This window comes from Lontra canadensis, unplaced genomic scaffold, assembly GCF_010015895.1.
Source record: "Lontra canadensis isolate GAN:19392208 unplaced genomic scaffold, GSC_riverotter_1.0 scaffold141, whole genome shotgun sequence".
Taxonomy (NCBI): Eukaryota; Metazoa; Chordata; class Mammalia; order Carnivora; family Mustelidae; genus Lontra; species Lontra canadensis.
The window spans coordinates 2,458,122-2,478,386 of record NW_022631135.1 but is presented as its reverse complement, the minus strand read 5'-3'; the positions used below and the strand labels follow the sequence as shown (position 1 = coordinate 2,478,386).

General features: G+C 38.4%; 1 protein-coding gene and 2 pseudogenes across 1 annotated transcript; 2 read left to right on the top strand and 1 right to left on the bottom strand.

The window, feature by feature from the left end:
• Positions 1–2,832: 2,832 nt before the first annotated feature.
• On the bottom strand, positions 2,833–3,849 carry LOC116858657 (annotated as a pseudogene).
• Positions 3,850–11,761: 7,912 nt separating this feature from the next.
• On the top strand, positions 11,762–12,778 carry LOC116858656 (annotated as a pseudogene).
• A 5,787-nt stretch (positions 12,779–18,565) lies between these two features.
• On the top strand, positions 18,566–19,545 carry LOC116858637 (trace amine-associated receptor 7a). The gene has a single exon (XM_032843495.1). It carries the CDS (start codon positions 18,625–18,627, stop codon positions 19,543–19,545), a length of 921 nt encoding a protein of 306 aa, XP_032699386.1. The 5' UTR covers positions 18,566–18,624.
• The last annotated feature ends 720 nt before the right edge of the window (positions 19,546–20,265 follow it).

Genomic DNA, 20,265 nt, shown 5'->3' with positions numbered 1-20,265 from the left:
AGAGATCCTGATGCAGGGCTCGACCCCAGGACCCTGAGATCATGACCTGAGCAAAAGGCAGAGGCTTAACTCACTGAGCCATCCAGGAGCCCTGCACATAAATTTTTTAAATGCAGATTTAAACAATGATAGACAGGTTTTTGTTGAAACAGGACCTCTCAGAGTCTTTAATATGTCGTGCCTTATGTTATTCTCCAAGAGCAGGATACAGTATGCAGTAATTCCAAAACATTGTTGATGCAGAAAATTTTTTTCCCTGGAGAACTTTATAGGATGACTGTCTGATAAAGCCTCATTTGGGAAATGTTGGCTCAGAAGACAGTGAGAATTAGAGTCAAATCCTGAGCAGAGGGGTAAGAATGTCTCCACATTGAAATGGAAGGTTCTGGGGGGATGTCGGCAGAGGGAAAGGTGGAAGATCTTGAATGCCAACCTCAGGAAGGTCAAAAGGGTGACTATTCCCTTGGTAGTTGTTTAGTTGTTTAATCTCCATATTTCCTGAACACTCTGTACCTTCTCCGTTTCTTTGGTCATGCTATTCCTTCAGCCTGAAAATCCTTTTCCATCATTTGCCTCCTGCAAAAACTCTTCTTAATCTCTTAAGGCCCAGCTTAAATGCTACTTTTTTAATACGTCTCCCTGTTCTTCCAGCGAGATGTCAATTCTCCTTTCTTCTGTGTTCCTCGAATACATCTTTTATTTTTTTTTTAGATTTTTATTTATTTATTTGAAAGAGAGAGAGTGAGATTGAGAAAGAGAGAGCAGGAGTGGGGAAAGAGAACCAGACTCCTGGCTGACCAGGGAGGCCAATGTGGGGCTTGATCCCAGGACCCTGAGATGAAGGCAGACACTTAACCATCTGAGCCACCCAGGCACCCCTCAAACACATCTTTTATCATTTAAACCTTTATGAATTCCAAGTCATAATTGTCAGTAGATCAGTTTTTTCTTTACAAGATTTTCTAAGGTTTTTGTTCAGTATTCCTGAAAAACTGAACCCAGAACACTAGGTCTTCAAAGATATTAGTGAACCCAGAACCCAGAACACTAGGTCTTCAAAGATATTAGTGAAATGGATCAGTGAATGAGTCAGTATAAGGATTAATGCCCATTGTCCTCACATAACTGTTTACCCTATATTTTAAAAATAAACTTTTTATTATTTTAGAATAGTTTTAAATTCATAAGAAAGTTGCAGAGATAGTACAGATAGTTCCTATATCCTGTACCCCATTTCTCTTATTATTAACATTTTAAATTAGTATCATACATGTCTTACGATTAATGAACCAACATTGTTGTGTTATTTTTAATGTATCAATAAAAATTCCATACATGATTCAGATTTCTTCAGGTTTCCCTGCTGTCCTTCCTTTGTTCCAGTTTCCCATTTATGACTCTACATTTAGTTGTTATGTCTCCTTGGGCTCCTCTAGACCCTGACAGTTTCTTTTACTCCCCCTCTCTTTGATGACCTTGATGGTTTTGAGGAGACCTGGTCAGATATTTTGTAGGACAGTCCTCAGTGAGGATTTTTGTGATGTCTTTCTCCTAATTACATAGGGGTTATACGGGTTTTCTTTGGGAAAAAGACCATAGAAATAACATGCCATTCTCAACACATCATGACAAGGACACTCTGCTATCAACATGACTTGTCAGTGTTGATGCTGACCTTAAACTAGCTGAGCTAGTGTTTGTCCTTCTAAAATTTTCTGCAGTTAACAACATTGCTTCTTGCCAGAGTTCCAGATTCTTAAAGATAAAGGTAGGATCCCATTGCCTGTTCCTGTGTAATCCAGCACTGATTTGGTGCAATGTGGGCATGAGGTTCATAATTCATACATGAAAAAAAAAGATGAGTATGTGAATGTTTTTATTGATGTATATTTCACTTATCTCCTAAAACTAGCAAACTTTTTGTTGAAATTAAGTTTTGCTACAGAAAAAAGAACAAGAGATTGCTTTCAGAAGAGAGTCTCCCCCCATGAAAAGTTGTATTTAATATGTTTGAACAGAATAGCATAGCATAGAGTGCCCTGCATACCAACCATTTACACAGTTTGCGTGGTAATAGCAGCAGCAAAAAGAGCAGACAAATAATCACCCTAGCATCATTTGGGGAGGTACAATGGCTTCTGCTTCCTGCACTGCAGGAGGAAATAATTACACAGGATAAGAGTAATTCATTTGGCAATCACAGCAGCCCCGTCAGGATGGAGTCTATGTTTGTGGATGCCCTCCAACCCCCAAGAGATCTCTCCTGATTCTGAATCAGACAAGGTGCCTGTGTTACTCTACACATAATTTATAGATAAATACTTCAGATCTCTCTCCTCCGACATTAAACACAATACATTTAACTGCTCCCCCTCAAAAAAGCCTTTTGTTCCCCAAAAGTCTCCCTTAGGAAATTAACCAAAGCAAAAGAAAGCAAGAACCTTCTGAAGGCAAGGTTTTGAGAGCATGAAAAACTTTGTAAGACAAGAGGAAAGAGAACCAAAGAACAAAGATGTTTTCAGGTAACATTCCATAACAAAGGGAAGAGTCCATGAATTAAAAGAAATGAGGGAGGAAAGTATTTTTAGGAAGTGGGATATGCTGAGCTCTGAAATAATTAGCAAATAAAAATTTAACATTTATTAGGAAATTGCATGCTTTTGGAAAAATGACAAGGAAGTGCACATCTTAACATGACTGGAAACACGTTGATCTACCCTTTTAAATTTGAAGAGTAATTTGTTTTCTCCTCATGAATAGTCCTATTTGATTTTTAAAATTCATTTCATTTGGAAATTGTAAAGATTTCTTTAACTTCTTCAGTCCAACCGCTTACATTTGTTTGGACAACACATTTATGGTGGCTGAACTGTCCTTGAAAACCCAACCACTCACAATAACTTTGATGGCTTTCCTGAACCATGGGTAAAATAAAGCATAAATCAAAGGGTTCGTGGCTGAATGATAATAAGCACACCAACAGCAAATCTCATAAATACAGGCAGGGGTCATGAAGCCCATATAGGCATCAATTAATAAGTCAATACTATATGGTAACCATGAAATCATAAATGCTATCACCGTGATACGCAGGTTTATAGCAGCTTTTCTCTCTCTCTTAGCCACTCTGGATTTATAACTATTGTCTTGCCTCCAAGTATGTTCAATCTTTTTAGCCTGTCATCTAGCCACAAGAAAAAGATCGCTAGAAAGAATCGCCATAATAAGGGTAGGTATGAAGAAGGCTAGAAAATCTATCAACACCCAGTTTTGATTTACAACTGTCTGACACCCTCCTACACACTTGAGGGCACTAGAGAGTCCCTCCAGCCCATCATCACACACACCCGTGTAGAACACGGCCCCGCTGTAGACAAGGGGCAGGGTCCAGGAGACCGGGACGCACATCCCTGACCCAGACACCATGAATGTGCTAGGATAGACCAGAGAGTCAGTAACAGCAATGCGCCTGTCCATGGAGAGGAAGCCCAAGTGGAAGAGAGAAGAGTAACCAAATGCCACAACGCAGCACGTGTGGAAGGGACAGAACCTTGGCCCGAAGTAACAGCAGCTCTTGCACGGACCTGACCGCGCTGAAGGGTGTGATGGTCACCCCCACCCGGAAGTCGGCACAGGCCAGAGAGGCGAGGAGAACCTTGGTTTTATATGCAGGATGGAAATCAGCACCAGGAGGTTTCCAAACACAGCCAGCACAGCCCCAGAGCCTAACAGTGTGTAGAGCACCAGCCGGGATCCAGGCGAGCAGGAAGCTTTCAGGCAGGATGGGGTCACATTCTGGTCTCGAGCTGCTCGGCTGCAGAGAGGGATGAGTCGGTGCTCACGATGCATGTAGAAAATTCTGTCCTTGATTTTCACAAAGATGTAGGATTCTACTTTTCAATACATCTGAGAAAAAGATCTATAAGGATGTCTAAGAAAATTATCAGAGAAAATCTCTATTATATTTTTCAATTTTCCATTTTCATTATAAATCTTCAATGATTTCTATAGCAAAATTAAAAAATTATACAATGCAAGATTACTGAGGGGTTGATTTCAGTTAACAAAGAGCTGGCTCCCTTAATTTGATAAAATTTCCTTTTAATAAAAAAATTTCCCTTTAATCATAAACACCTTTATTTTTTGTCTTTAGCATTTCTCTTCACAAAGACTCCAATATGGGATATAACTGTGGGGTTCAAGGATCACTTTTTCTCATCTTTATCTCTATATTGTCTGACCTACATTGCTCACTAAGACATGCAGTCCTTCCGGAGAAATAAATGCCATCAATGGGAAAATTCCTTTGGAATCCCTATAGTAAGGTGTGAACTTGGAAGATTATTTTTAGCAGTGGTTTTTAGGAAAGTCATTCTACAAAACAATTCTTTATATTAAATTACCTTAGCCATTGTGGTTTTGGGGCCAAAGATTTCTTGGTGTATAGACTTAAATCTTCCCCTATTCTCAATCCTGATTTGGCCACCTTATTAGGTTTCTGTTACAGAAACACAAAAGAGTGCAGCTTTTTTTTTTTGTCCCGTCAAGAATTATTTTTGCATCTGCCCTGGCTACCAACAAGTAGAAAATGTCACATACCTTGAGGACATTTTGAGATTGATGAAATATATTACAAGAAAGTATTAAAAAACAACATGGTATTTAGAGTCATGACCATGACCCTGTAAGAGTATTGATTAAAGAGTTGAAAAGGAGTCTCAGAAGTCACTGTTGATTTCAGAAATACCAAAAGACTGTGATGAAATATGTTCAGAAAAGTTCTACATAATATTTTTCATTAAGTAGGCAGATAAAGGAATGCCTGGGTGGCCCAGTCAGTTAAACATCTGCCTTCAGGTCAGGTCATGATCCCAGGGTGCTACTCAGCGGGAAGCCTGCTTCTCCCTCTCCCTCTGAATGCCACTCCCCCTGTTTGTGCCACTCTCTATCAAATAAATAAATAAAATCTTTAAATAAATAAATGGGCAATGCAGAGTAATCAGCAGGAAAACAAAAGAAACAAACAAACAAAAACCAAAATGGGCTTTTAGATTGTGTTGACGGCCAGGAGATGACTTAGAAAGAGGAGAAGCAAGGAAGGTGATTTTAAACATCCCCAATCTCGGGTTGGATTTTTTTTTTTTAATTTAATGTTTCCCTAGCAAGAAAAAGAAGGCTGAGTTGGGCACCTAAGCACCAACCAGGGCACACAGAGACCTCTGGCTGGGGCACCTGTTTTGAAAGACTGAACTTCCCAGCAGGGCTGGAAGGAGCACTTTCCTTCCTGGAGGGGGATGTTATGGAGTCTGCACCTTAGAGGATGGGAATCATAGACTTCCAAGAACACCCACAGATGCTGTTGTGGAGGTTGCTGGAGTTTGGATGCCACCCTGGAGGAAAAGGAGCAGAATCCCTAAATTTACTGAGATCTATGTCTTGTTCCTGGTGGGATATGAGCCTCTAAGCAAGATTTAAGAATACTGCAGAAAAATAAATTGCTTTGTAGCATGCCTGAGTAAGCGGTAGCTAAAATTTGTGCTCGTCACCGTATATATATATATTATGTCCTCTCCCCTCCCACACACTGACCTCTGCACAAATCCATACCACGTGGCAAAATCATCTTAACCTTGTGTGCATTTCTCCCATATCTCATGCTGCTCCCCACACAGCACCTGTCCCACAACCACGCTCCAGATCCCTACCGGCTCCCTGCCCTCCCCGTCTCTACGCCTTAGCACTCTCTGCCTGGATATTCTGTTTTTACAGTAAGTTTCTCTCCTTAACCTACTCGATGCATTTTAAGTCCATCTTCTTGGTGAATTTAGCCCAAACACACTTGGATAAAACTCAATATCATTATCATTAACGCCTTTAAAACAAATAACTGACAACCTTGAATTCTGAAGTCAACAAAAATGCCTTTCAAAATTGAAAAGTGAAACAAAAATATCTTTAGATAAACAAAAACTTAGAATCTTCATTGCCAGCATAGCCACACCAAAAGGAAAACTTCAGAGAGTTCTCAAGGCAGAAAAATCTAATCCCAGAGGAAACACGGCAGTGTAGGAAGTAATGTGGTGTGCCACAGTGTCAATATCGGAAAAATAAAAGGAAGGCTAAATGTAAAAATGAACATCTTTTTTACTTAAATTGTATGCAGAATTAAAATAAGTGATAGCGGTATCAAAAAAGTTGGCAAAGGTAGATGGAGTATAAAATTCCAGGTAAACTTTTTCATTGCCTTGAATTGGTAAAATTCTTAATTTATTGGAGAATTTAATGAATGAGGGATACATATTAAAACTCTAGGATTCCAACAGAATAATGTAATTAAGTCCAATTTATAATTTCATGGGAGAAAAAGTGAATAATAAAAAACATCTAAAATTAGTCAAAAGAGGTAAAAGAGCAAATGTAAAGAATAAAAAAAAAAAGATGGGCTCAGGAGAGAGACAAACCATAAGAGACTCTTAATCTCACAAATCAAACTGAGGGTTGCGAGGGGTGGGGGCAGGTAGGGAGAGGGGGGTGGGGTTATGGACACTGGGGAGGGTATGTGCTATGGTGAGTGCTGTGAAGTGTGTAAGACTGATGATTCACACACCTGTACCCCTGGGGAAAATAAAACATTACATGTTAATATTAAAAAAATGAAAAAAATACTAAGATAGTTGATTTAAACCGAAATGCATCAACAATTGTATCAAATATGTAAGAATACTCATTCAAGTTGGTAATAAACTTATTGGACTAGATTTTAAAATTCAGCTATAAAATCCTTGCTTAATTTTACCCGCTCTCTTTGGAAGAGGCTTCAAACAATACAACTGCTCAAGAACTAAAGGACAGTTGATTAACATAAATGTATTTTCAGGATAAGCCTCAACTTAAAATTAAGGTATTTGTGAGACACTGGGAGTTTTCCACATATTAAGATGTGGAATGGGGTGTGTGAATACATCAAGTTTGAAAAAAGGCATTGCTCAGATTCAATCCAACATTGCTTAGAGTGAGCTTCTCCAAGCTCCTGCTACAAACACTTGCTGACATGGTAAAGCGAGATCCCATTTCTACTGCTGATTCTGCCCACTTCTCTGCTTTGTTACTTTTCTATTGTTCCATCTTCTGAGAGGAATTTCTTGGTGTTTTCACCTTTCATGCTCACCTCTCTGTTACTTTCATTGCTCATTTTCTTCTTCCTATTCTCTCATAATGTCACATGCTGTTGGTCTTCCCCTAGATCCCTGTTTTCTTCACTTTCATTCCAACATCTCCTTTTGCTGGAGTTCCTTTCTTCAGGCTCCTCATGCCCTCTGCTTCATGCTCTCGCAAGGAGATCCGTTTCTCTTGTTCACCAGGGCTCTTCCAACAGCGAGGGAATCAGATGTTAAATGCAGATCTGGCCCAAGCCTCAAGTCTGATGTTTAGGGGATAGTCTCCTTTGGGCATTTCTCCACTGTGGAACTGATCATGACAAAATGATATATTTATAACAATAACTATCTTTTCAACGTGATTCCTTTCATGTGCTATGTCACTTCGCTTCTTCAAGTGAAGAAGTGAGAACAGTTGCCTGCCATGACATATAAATATTATCACTGTAGATTATAATGCAAACTTACAATGTCACATATTTATGGGGGAAGATGATATATTCCAAAAGTCATGTTTGGACCCTTAGCTATCTATTTAGGAAAAAAAAAAGTGTTGTATTCTTCTACTGCAAACACAAGTGACTGGATATACATATTCCACTGGGGCAGATCTGAGTGTAAAACAAAACCATAAAAATTTAAAAGAAACCATTCAATATTTTCATAGTTTCTCATAGAAAATATTGGTAGACTAATATAAATTTTTAATTTCCCTATAATAAAAAAGTTCAGAAAAGGTAAACTTGAAAAAAAACTCTTTAGAACATCTAGTGTGTTCTAATTGATTTAGGTGAAATGAGGACGAAAAGGATTTTCTTTTCTTTTTTTTTTTTTTTTTCCCCAAGCGCTTGAGCCTCCAAAGCCCAGGCCCTATTCAGAAAAGAAAGAGCCAATAGTCACTAGATTTGGGAAAGTTATGGGCAGTATCAAAACTTCCCTTTTTCCAGAATAAAGGTAGAAAAGACCAAAATAATTGAGAAAATAGTGAGGATCTCTGAGGCAGGAGCACACCTTCTCTCCCTCTCTCTGCTCTGGGTTGAAGGAAGAAAAGTAACCGATACGCCAGTGTGGTTGGTTGAATAATGGCCGCTTGAAAGAGATCCACATCCTAATACTTGGAACCTATCACTGTTAATCCTCTTTGGAAAAATACGTCTTTGCAGATGTGATTAAATTAAGACTCTTGAGATTAAGGAATTATCCAGGATTATCTGGATGGGCTCTAAATGCTGTGCCAAGTATCCTTATAAGAAAGAGGCACAGGGAGATGACACACACATGCAAAGGAGAAGGCAGTGGGATCACACAGGCAGAGGTTGGAACAATGGGACCAGAAACTAGAAGAGGCTAGGATGCATTCTCCCCTAGACCTCCAGAGGGAGTGAGACCATGTAGGCACCTTGATTTTGGTTCAGGAGAATGGATTCTGTATTTCTGGCCTCCAGAATTTTAAGGGAATAAATCTGTGTTGTGTTAACCCATCAAGTCTGTGGTAATTTGTGACTGTGGCCCTAAGATTCTAATATAGTCAGATAGGTTGAAGGGGACCTTCAAGGGACCTGTAAGGGAAATACATTCTCCTTCCCCTGTGCAGAACTCACAGGGCAGAGAGGCGCCATAGGTTGCTGAACCCCACCAAATGTTCCACGGCCTGTGATGCCACAGTATAGCTAGATTCTTCTGAGGAGCCCACTGGAACTGACTGATAAAAGTAAGAGCTACAGTTGGGGGAGCATGTAACTCTTGATCCTGGGGTTGTGAGTTTGAGCCCTGTGTAGAGTTTACTTATGAATAAAATCTTTAAAAAAAAAAAAAAAGTAAGAGCCAAAGGAGCCTTACTGGCAGGTACGAGGGATGACTGTTCAGTCATTCTTCCAGGGTCCAGAGACCCAGCAGGCCATCTCACTGGACATCAGTGAGGGAGGCTGGTCACCCAGACCAGATCACTACTCCATAGAGTCACTGTTGATGCCTGGTTAACTCAGAGGGGGAAGGTCGAGAAAACCCAGATAAACAGAGAGGAAGTTTCTATCACTGGAGGTAAAGGGCATGACCCAGACATCAAATTCATTTATATCTGGAGAACATAGAGGAATAGCACACAAGATCTGGAGCTAAATTGCTGGGATGCAAACCCCCAGTTCATCCTTTACTAGATGTTAAATAATCCTAGCCAAGTGATTAACTTCTAATGTGTTAGTAAAATAGGGATAATAATCATGCCGACTTTGTGGGTTTTTCTTGCCTGTGATGATTTAATGATTTAATATATATAAAACACCTAGATAGAGCAGGTGCTCAAAAGTTGTTTGCTACTGTTAAAATGATAGTTGCCTTAACGATAAGGCAACTGAATCCATGCCCCGTAACTCACAGAAGATATTTCTGAAATTTCTCTAATGTTTTAGGAAGCATTTCTACAAAACAAACTATTAAAAGCCATAGCATTAAAAAAAAAAACCCGTAACATAAAGCTATGACCCAAATTCTAAGAAAATTTGCATTAAAAATATCCGGTAGGGGTTCCGCGGTTCACTAGTTGAGAAGTAACTGGTGACTCTGATGAGACAGAGTGTGAGAGGACACTTCAGAATGCTTCCAGTTTCCTGGGCAGACACAGGGTAATCAGCTGAGGCTAAGGTGAGGGGAGGAATGGAGGAAGGAAAAGAAAACTAGGAGAACATGAGAGCCTACTCTGACAGGACTCAAATCTCTGTGTCTTAGCTGAGGACACTGGAGAAGAAGGGGATTGATACATAGAACTAAGACCCCCAGACGCTCTCCTAATTTCAATAAAAATGGAACATTTTCTTGGAGGTACAGGAGAGACTGACAAGGGTGCACTGGCTGTGAATCTGAAGAGGGCAGAGCAGCATGCCCCCTACTGAGCCCCATGGGAATGAGCTGGAGCACCTGTGAGTGACTGCCAGGTGCATGTATTAGATGGGGGATTGGTAAACATGTCATTCAGAGTTTAGGGTCCTGTGAAAAGCCTTTTTTTCTGTAATGAGATAGATGGCCATTTCATTCTAGAAGACACTTGCGAAGACAATCCCAATCTATTCTTGTGGAAGTGGGGCAGACTACATAGTCCCTTGGAATTTAGATGCAACCCTGGGAGAGAAGAGTGGGAACCCCACACTGACTGAACTTATGTCTATTGTACCCCATGAGAGGGGGCTCATGGGAGATTTAATGGTCAGTTACAGAAAGATCAAGAAAATTGCCTTCTGTGGTAGTTGAGATCTTTACCTGCTAATAAGTATGTTTTCTCTATCTCCATGCATGAGTCATAGCATAAAATCTACAATAATTATTGGGCTGTCCGAAACTGTGTACAATTTTTGAAATTCTCCCTGTTCTTGACCTTAATACCTTACATTCATCCTTCTAAACCTGGCCCTAAATTTATATCCTCAGTGAATTCTATTTATTCATCCCAGTTATATTAGTATTGATGTCATTTTTCACTTAGCACTTTTTACGTGTGTTAATTTTAACTTGGAGCCCAATGAATTATTACTGTTTTATGTCTGCCTGTCATATTAACATGGATACTCCCTTGAAGGCAAGAGATATTTCTTGTTTATTTTTGTATCTTCAAGACCCTAATACAAATTAATGCTTAATAAATAAACATAAATAAGGCATATGTGAATACGAGTGTTTCTGCAGAGACCTTTATACATACAGAACATTTCTTGATTTTTATTTTGTTAAAAAATTTTTAGTAGTGTATAATTGTTGAATTTTATGTAATTTTTTTGCATTCCTCAGATACGTTAAAATGGTGAGTTATGTTATTTTACTTTCTTACGTTAAAGCAAAAGTACTCTTTTTGCATAGACTCCAATCGTGATATATTATCTTTTTATATATTTCTAGGTTTGGTTTGTTGACCTTTTGTTTAGAATTTTTGCATTTTTTAATATAAGTGAGGTGTCCTTTTCTTCATGTTTTCCACATGGTCACTGTTAGGTTTTAGAATCGTGGCTACTCTAAGTCAAAATATGAATTTTAAGTGGAGATTATGAAACATAAATTTCTTCTCTCTGTTCACACTTGGCACTACAGGGACCACACTTGATTTAGGATGACTTGAGAGAAGGGATCTGGCTCTGCTTCTTGGGAGTTTCACCATTAACATCACAAACAGTCTTGGCGGGGGGCGGTAGTAAAAAGTAACTAATAAAAAACAAATCACACACTTAGGACTAACTGGCAAAGAGGCATATCCCGTGTATCAAGACTAGGTAATAAAAGATGTTTGATAAGTTGCAAGCCAGAAAGTCTTCTCTGGCAAAAGCAAATCTGGACAGACTTACTCGAAGTAAGATTCTTACTGGATTTAGAGAAATTGGTTCAGTTACACACTAAAGAGTAAAAATAAAAATGATAATGATTAATAACAGCTAGGATTTCTTGAGCATTTAAATCAAATATATTACTTCATATGTTCAGAGATAATATGAATATGTGACAGGTCATGGAGATATTATCTGGTAACTGTAACAAAGGTAGGCAGTTGTAAACGACCTTTCCTCTGCCTTCAGAAATAGGAGACTGCTCTATTTGGTGTGATTGACCGAGGGCACAACCTCTCTATGTTTACCTGCTGTTTGCGGCAGCAGTGGGGGCACAGACTCGTCCCCGCTGCAGCGCAGCAGCTCTGCTACCAGAACGTGACCCCATCCTGCCTGAAAGTTCTCTGCTCGCCTGGATCCCGGCTGCTCTACACACTGTTTGGCTCTGGGCTGTGCTGGTTGTGTTTGGAAACCTCCTGGTGCTGATTTCCATCCTGCATTTCAAACCAAGGTTCTCCTCACCTCTCTGGCTGCTGCCGACTTCCGGGTGGGGGTGACCATCACACCCTTCAGCGCGGTCAGGTCCGTGCAAGAGCTGCTGTTACTTCGGGCCAAGTTTCTGTCCCTTCCACACGTGCTGCATTGTGGCATTTGGTTACTCTTCTCTCTTCCACTTGTGTCTCCTCTCCATCAACAGGTGCATAGCTGTCTGGTCAATCCTAGCAAATTCACGGTGTCTGGGTCAGGGATGTGCGTCAGCGTCCTGGACCCTGCCCCTTGTCTACAGTGGGGCCGTGTTCTACGCAGGTGTCTGCGATGATGAGCTGGACGGACTCTCTAGTGCCCTCAACTGTGTAGGAGGGTGTCAGACAGTTGTAAGTCAATTTTGGATTCTGATATATTTGCTTTTTTTTTTCACACCTACGTTTGTTATGATGATTCTGTACAGTAGTATTTTTCTTGGGGCCAGAAAACAGGCTATAAAGATTGAAAACATTAGTAGCAAAGCGGAAGCCTCAGGGACATACAAAGCCAGAGTGAGTAAGAGAGAGAGAGAGAAAAGCCACTAAAATCCTGGGTATCACAGTGATAGCCTTTTTGATCTCCTAGTTACCGTGTATCATTGACTCATTTATTGATTCTCTTGAGAGAGTCATAACACCTTCATACGTTTATGAGATACTTTTTTATTATCACTCTGCTGTAAATCCTTTGATTTAAGCTTCACCTTACCCTTGGTTTAGGGGAGCAATAAAACTCATTATAAGTGGCCAAGTATTAATAGACAGTTCATCAACCATAAGTTTGTTTTCTTAATGAAGCAAAATTTCAAATTGAGGAATTTATTGCTATATTAAGAATTTCCTAAAACTGTGGCATGAACCACAGGCATGAAAATGATCCATTCACTTAGGGATGAGAAATGGGACCTCAACTTCAGTAGTACAACCTTTATGTTTTTAGGTAAAGTGAACATCTCTAAGCACTTGAAGGGAATATGTTTATTAAAAAATGGCTGACATAAGTCATATTTTCTAGTTTCCTCAAATCCGTGTGCTTCCTGACTTTGTTAATTGTTAATTATTTTCCTTTTTCAGGCCTCCCTTTAGGCTTTTCTTTGGGTCACCTTCAAAGGTTGTGTGGATCTGTGAAGTTTCATGGCTCCTGTCTTTCTGGACTCTGTGTACTTGACTTCCATTTTAAGCAGCTTGTTTCTTGGAGTCCAATCTTTCTGCAGCTCTTGAAGTTCTCTAAGGCTGATTTCAGGCTCAGAACTGGATTCATATTTTATATTTTGGGGGATATTTTGTTGAATAACTATGAGCAGATGGTACAATTTCCACACCAGTGATTGTCCTTCTATGTGATTGTTTTTTCATCCTCCCAAGTGTGTGGTTTCACCTTCCAGCCATTATGGGGGGCAATTTTCTGTCATTTTCTTTTCTATAAACACTATTCAAAGTGTGTACATTGTTGATGACAAAAATAACAATGCATTGCAAGTTATGGAGAAAGGATGGCTCACTCAAGAAGTGTTGGTGTGGCATACAGCTTTCTGGAAAAGTATTGTTAAGCATTCCTCATATCATAAGCGAAAACAAAACTCATATTTCTACATGTTAAAAAACCAATAACTTCAGAATTTTTCAGTGGAAGAATTATGACCAAAAATCTATTATAAATTCATGCACTCAACTTAATTTTTTTTTCTAAATTCAAAGGAAACAAAGCCTAGTTAAGGAAAAACAAAAACGTTAACTTGGAAAAGTATTGGCAACATACATGGTGAAAGGAGGGTTAGTAGATTTAAAAATAGAAAGGCCTCTTACAAAATAGTAAAACAAAGATTAACACCTGACTAGACATATGAATAGGATTTCACAGAGAAAAATACACAATGCCTAATAAATACATGAAAATGTAAATTTAAAAATAATTTTTAAATGCTAATGAGAATGTGATAGAGTATCATATATCAAATTGGCAAATATTAGAAGTTTTAGAAGCATTAGAGCATAGGAAATTGGACACCTGTACAAATAGAACATGCTCACATTACAACTTGGGAGAACAGAATTTATTATCTCTTTTTCGAGAGGAACTGAAAATTTAAAACACACTTGTCACTTGGCCCTGCAGCTCTTATTTCTAGTAAGTAATCCCGGGATTAGAGTCAGCCAAGGAAGCAAAGATGACAATAACATTCACTGTATAATTAATTTTTAATTATCAACTGGAAAAAGCCTAGATCCATACAGGATATATTAAATAAATTATGTCCCATCTATGTAGTGGAGGGTTATGAAGTCATTAAAAAGCACAAATGAGTTCTGTATAAATTGACATGGAAGGACAATCACAATACTATTTTTTATTAAAATTGAAACAAAACCCCAAAACCCAGACTGAAATTATACAACAGTATATGAAACCTGGTCCCCATCTATGTATATTTCTACATGCTTTTACAAAGTCTAGCTTTTTATCTAATGGACAATGTGTGTATATATGGGGGTTTATTTTGTCATTTATCTTTATCATTTTAGTGTTGTGATGAAATTAGTGTACCATAATTGACATTAGTATTTCACAATCTCTGTTTTACTTGGGTACAGAGTTAGGTTTGTCTGTTTGGTTGTTTTAATTTAATGAGGATATTCTTTAAGTATGTATCCCTAGTATATTTTGCCTTACCTAAGGAAACTAAATTGTAGCACATTGGTTTGTTTTAGGAACTACCTCTTAAAAGTAGTTAAAGTATCTTAAGAATTACATATTAATGTCATTAAAATATTTTACATAAGGTTTTGAGATGTACAACCTCATAGGTCACCCTTTGTACCTTGTTCCTTGGGCCCTCCTGGATTTGAGTGTAATTACAGGTCTGGAGGCAAGAAAAGGTGTTAGGGGAGGTGTTTTGTAAAGCAACAACGCCAGGGAAGACCATTGTAGACTTCTTTAAAAAAAGGGAAACTGACCTCAGGCAGGAGTAGAGCAGGTACCTCCTCTAGGAGTAAGTTTGAAAGAATTAGAGATTAGAGGTAATCAGTTTATCAGGACCTGCTATAGGTCAACATTCTAATTTGGTTTGGGTTTGGTTCTCAGAAACTCAACCCTGTGGCTGTGGCAGATAGGGGATTCTTTCAAGGCATTCATGGAAGCTTTCAGGTCCTTCATATGGGTCTTGAGCAGGAATTTTTTTTTTTTAATTTTATTTATTTTTTAGAGAGAGACAGAGAGACAGAGTGAGAGAACATGAGAGGGAAGGTCAGAGGGAGAAGCAGACTCCCCATGGAGCTGGAAGCCTGATGTGGGACTCGATCCCAGGACTCCAGGATCATGACCTGAGCCAAAGGCAGTCGCCTCACCAACTGAGCCACCCAGGTGACCCTTGAGCAGGAATTTAAAGGCTCTCAAGCTCATCATTTTTGTATTTTAACTAAAATACAGTATGGCAGCAAATCCTTCATCACTAGAGCCTTGTCTTCTGTCAGAATTTGAATACAGTATCTACGGATAATAATCAGAATAAATGTATCGCCACTGTAGGCTGTGGGCTATCAACTCCCCCTTTACCACAGGAAATGGGGTCATGAATGCACCACACAGAGTTATATCTAAGAAGCAATTCCAGGAAACCCACAACCTATTCAGAGAACTCATCTTAAGACTCAATGCCTCTGGAACATAGTTCTTTTATCATTATATGGAATCTGTCTTTATTTCTGAAAGTACTATTTGTTGTGAGTTTAACGTTGTCTGATATTCATATAGCCACAACAGCATTCTTATGCTTATTATTTGAATAGTATCTATTTTTCTATCCCTTTTTCCTTCAGACTGTGTCTTTATACTTACAGTGTGTCTCCTGTAGGCAGAAATAGTTGAGATTTGCTTTCTTCCATGCAGCTTGACAATTTCTGTCTATTAATTGGAGAGTTAAATCCACTGACATGCTGTGTAAATTTTATATACTTAATTCTATTATCTTGATATTTGTTTCTCATTTGTTCCTTTTATATTTTGTTTCTCTGTTACTCCTTTCTTGCTTTAGTTTTTGCTAAAATGACACATTTAGTTACCATTATTTTCTTATATTGGCTTTTATAGAGAGATATAATATTCAATACTATTAGGATGTCCAATTCTTAAACGTTACTAGGAAAATATAGCAATCCTAAATATGTATAGAGTTAATGGCAAACCATCTACACCCATAAACCACAAATGACAAGACTAAAAGGGGAAATGAGCTACTTTACTGTCCTGATCAGGCATTTCAGTACCTCTCTCTCTAACTTTTATAATAGATTCAACTTTACACCAGTAAAAACCCACAGGGTTGTTTTTTTTTTTTTTTTCCTAGAAACTGACAAGGTGAATCTCAAATTTATATGAAACATAAAGACAAACAGAATAACCAAAGCAACTTTGGAAAGAACAGCAGAGTGGAACACACAGCATAACCTGACTTTAATACTCACTATACAGTGCCTGGGTTGCCTCAGTCATATACCCAGCTGCCTTTGGCTCAGTTCATGATCTCAGGGTCCTGGGATCAAACCCCACCAAGCTGGGAGCCTGCTTCTGTCCTTCTCTTTGCCTCTCCCCCTGCTCCTGCTTTCTCTCTCTCTCAAATAAATAAAATCTTAAAAAAAAATACTTACTATCATGTTTCAGTTAAGACAATAAAGTATTAACCTCAACATAGAACAATACAGGAAATACAGATCGAAAAACTATAATAGAGTCCAGAAATAGGTCCACGTGTACAAGGTTAATTGGTTTGTTTGGTTTTTTAAAAGATTTTATTTATTTATTTGACAGAGAGAGAGAGCTCAAGCACAGGCCGGGAGAGGGGGAGGGGTAGGCAGAGGGAGATGAGGAACTCGATCCCAGGACACTGAGATCATGACCTGAGCCAAAGGCAGTCACTTAACCGGTGGGCCCACCCAGGCATCCTGGTTAATTGGTTTTTGACAAAAGAACAAACGTCATTCACTGGGAAAAGAATAGTCACTTCAAGAAATGCAGTTGGAATTGCTAAATATCCATATACTCCTACCATCGCTACTGAACCTCAAATGATAATAATAATAAAATTCTTCACAACATATTAAAAAAGTAAACCTTAGGAGTAAAATTGTAAGAATTTTGGAAGGAACATAGAAGAAAATACTTGTGACATTGAGGTAGGCAACAGCTTCTTAGACAATAAACAAAGTTGCCAACAATAAAAAAAGCTGAATTTCATCAAAATTAAAATCTTTTATTCATAAAAAAACCTCTCAAGAAATTGAAAAGTCCAATGTTCATAATATATCTTTAGAAAGAACTTGTACCCAGTCAACTAAGTAATTAGAAAACTTAAAACTCAGTTAAAAATGGGCAAAAACGTTAATGAAGAATTCACCAAAGTGGATACATTAATAGCCAATATAACATGAACAGATTCATCAATTATGCCTCAATATAAAGACTGATTTTAAAAAGTGACCAGAATTCATTTATTAGAAAAATCTTTTTCAAAACCTAAGCTGAGATCTGTTCTAGAGAGCTAAGAAGAAAAAGAAATTTGTCAATGGTAAAATCTAAAGTATAAGATAGGAATATCCATGTTCCAAAAATTTTTTTCATATTATTTCTTTAATATCTTCCCAACAGTTCCATTTAGAAACAAACAAACTACCGAACAAACAAAACCAAAAAAACCTTAGCAGGAACATGCTTTTTAGGTGTCCATACACTTCCTTTGTGTATTTTCACAAGGAAAACACTGTATTTCCACACCCCTATTTTCTCAAATTAGAATTATTAAAACTCAACCTGAGACATCCTAGACTTTAATAAATGATTCTGCATTTAATTTCTGTAACACAAACCATTAATGGAAAGAATAAAGAGCTTATATGAAAGCTTTAGGGACAAACAAGAATTACAAATAAATGGTTCTTACAAAAATGAAAATGTAATCTCCAATAATCAGTGAGAATGAACGATATGGTTTCAAATTCTAAACAAAGGTTTTTTAAGGACAGGCACTATTTCCATTCCTTTTTCATGAAAAAGTCAGATGTCACCTGGAAATTAGGAGGATATAAATTTATATTTAGCATAAAGAGGATCATTATTTAGATTTTTTTTCTTTCCACACCTTGCACTATGGGGATTCAATCTTAAGGGCTCTAGGTATTTGGAATTATTTGGCTACTTTCCTGAGGGGATAGAGTCATTTGAACATTAATATAGCTCTGGTAAGCTGGGGGGAAAGCTGCATTCATGTGTGCATCATGGAACAGCTCTTTGTTCACCAGCGTGTCTCAGATGTGAACTAGTAGGTGATACAGAGAAACTATGTTTTTAATTCAAATAACATCTTATGTGATGATGAAAATTAACTGCTTATTCATTACGAAGTGAAATATCTTATGAGATGAGGATATGAATCACTTTTTAAACATGAAAATAAGGATTTGTATTTACAAAGAAATAGGGGAAGAATGTACTGACAATTACTGACATATTGTACATATCTTTTTTTTTTTTTTTAAAGAATCTTTGAAGACTGGAATGACGTCTTAGCCAGGGAAGACGACCATTTTTCTGGGTCTCAAAACCGATTATCATGAGCAGTGATTTTTCTCCCTCCTGTGACTGCACAAATGTGCTTTGAGAACCTGAATGGATCCTGCGTCAAAACTCCCTACTCACCAGGCCCCCACGTGATTCTCTATGCAGTGTTTGGCTTCGGAGTTGTGCTGACTGTATTTGGAAACCTCTTGGTGATGATTTCAATCCTTCATTTCCAACAGCTGCACACCCCTACGAACTTTCTGATTGCGTCCCTGGCCTGCGCTGACTTCCTGGTGGGGGTGACCGTCATGCCCTTCAGCACGGTGAGGTCTGTGGAGAGCTGTTGGTACTTCGGGGACAGTTACTGTAAATTTCACTCTTGCTTTGAAGGGTCCTTCTGCTATGCTTCTATCTACCACTTGGGTTTTATTTCCCTCGATAGATACATTGCTGTCACTGACCCTCTGGTCTATCCAACCAGGTTCACAGCGTCTCTGTCTGGCCTATGTATTGCCTTCTCCTGGCTCCTTTCTATTAGTTATAGTCTTTCCCTTATTGGCACGGGTGCCAGTGAAGCTGGGCTGGAAGATCTGGTAAGTGCTCTCACTTGTGTGGGAGGTTGCCAAATTGCAGTGAATCAAAGGTGGGTATTGGTGAATTTTCTATTATTTTTCATACCCACGATTGTGATGATAATTGTCTACTCCAAGATTTTCCTCATCGCTCAAAAACAGGCTAGAAGAATTGAGAGTATGAGCAGTAAGACTGTGAGATCGGCAGATAGCTACAGAGACAGAGTGGCCAAGAGGGAGAGGAAAGCAGCAAAAACCCTGGGAATCGCAGTGCTAGCCTTCCTGATTTCATGGTTGCCCTACTTCATTGATTCAATCATTGATGCCTTCCTGGGTTTCATCACACCCACGTATATCTATGAAATATTGGTTTGGATTGCTTACTATAACTCAGCAATGAACCCCTTGATTTACGCTTTCTTTTATCCTTGGTTTTGAAGAGCCATCAGACTAATTGTCACTGGCAAGGTCTTGAGAGAATTCCTCAACGATCAATTTATTTTCTGAGTTAAGTGTAGATTTTAGATTGAAAATAGACTCGCAATGAGCATGGCATTGGGAAGAAAAAAATTAATCATAATTGTGCAAGACTTTTTTTTAAAGATTTTTGTTTATTTGAGAGAGAGTAAAAGTGAGATGACAGAGGGAAGACAAAGAAGCAGACTCGACGCTGAGCAGGGAGCCGATGCAGGACTCAATCCCAAAACACTGAAATCATGATCAAAAGCATAATTCAATGTAGAATAATTGAATTATGCTTTTGATACAGACACTTAAATTCAGGTTCATAGTTCTTTGATAAATGCAACATTAAAACCCATTGGTGAAGGAAATGGCATGGCCTTGGAGCCAGAAACACCCAGACTACAGTACCAACTTTGCCATTTAAAGCAGCTTAGTTTACACTGAGCTCTACTGTATTTCTCTGCTTAATAATCACTCCCTTGTGGTATTTTTCAGAAAGATTAGGACAATATATATAATGAGCCTAGTATAGTTTTGTTATTCTAAATCCTGCCTTTTGTTACTTTATATGATCAATTCCTGACTATATATTCTCTTTGTCCTTTTGCAATATTTTTTTAATAAAGTGCAAATACAGCTAGAAATACTTACAGAGGTGGTAACTCTTTGCTCTGACAGGGTAAAGGAATGAGT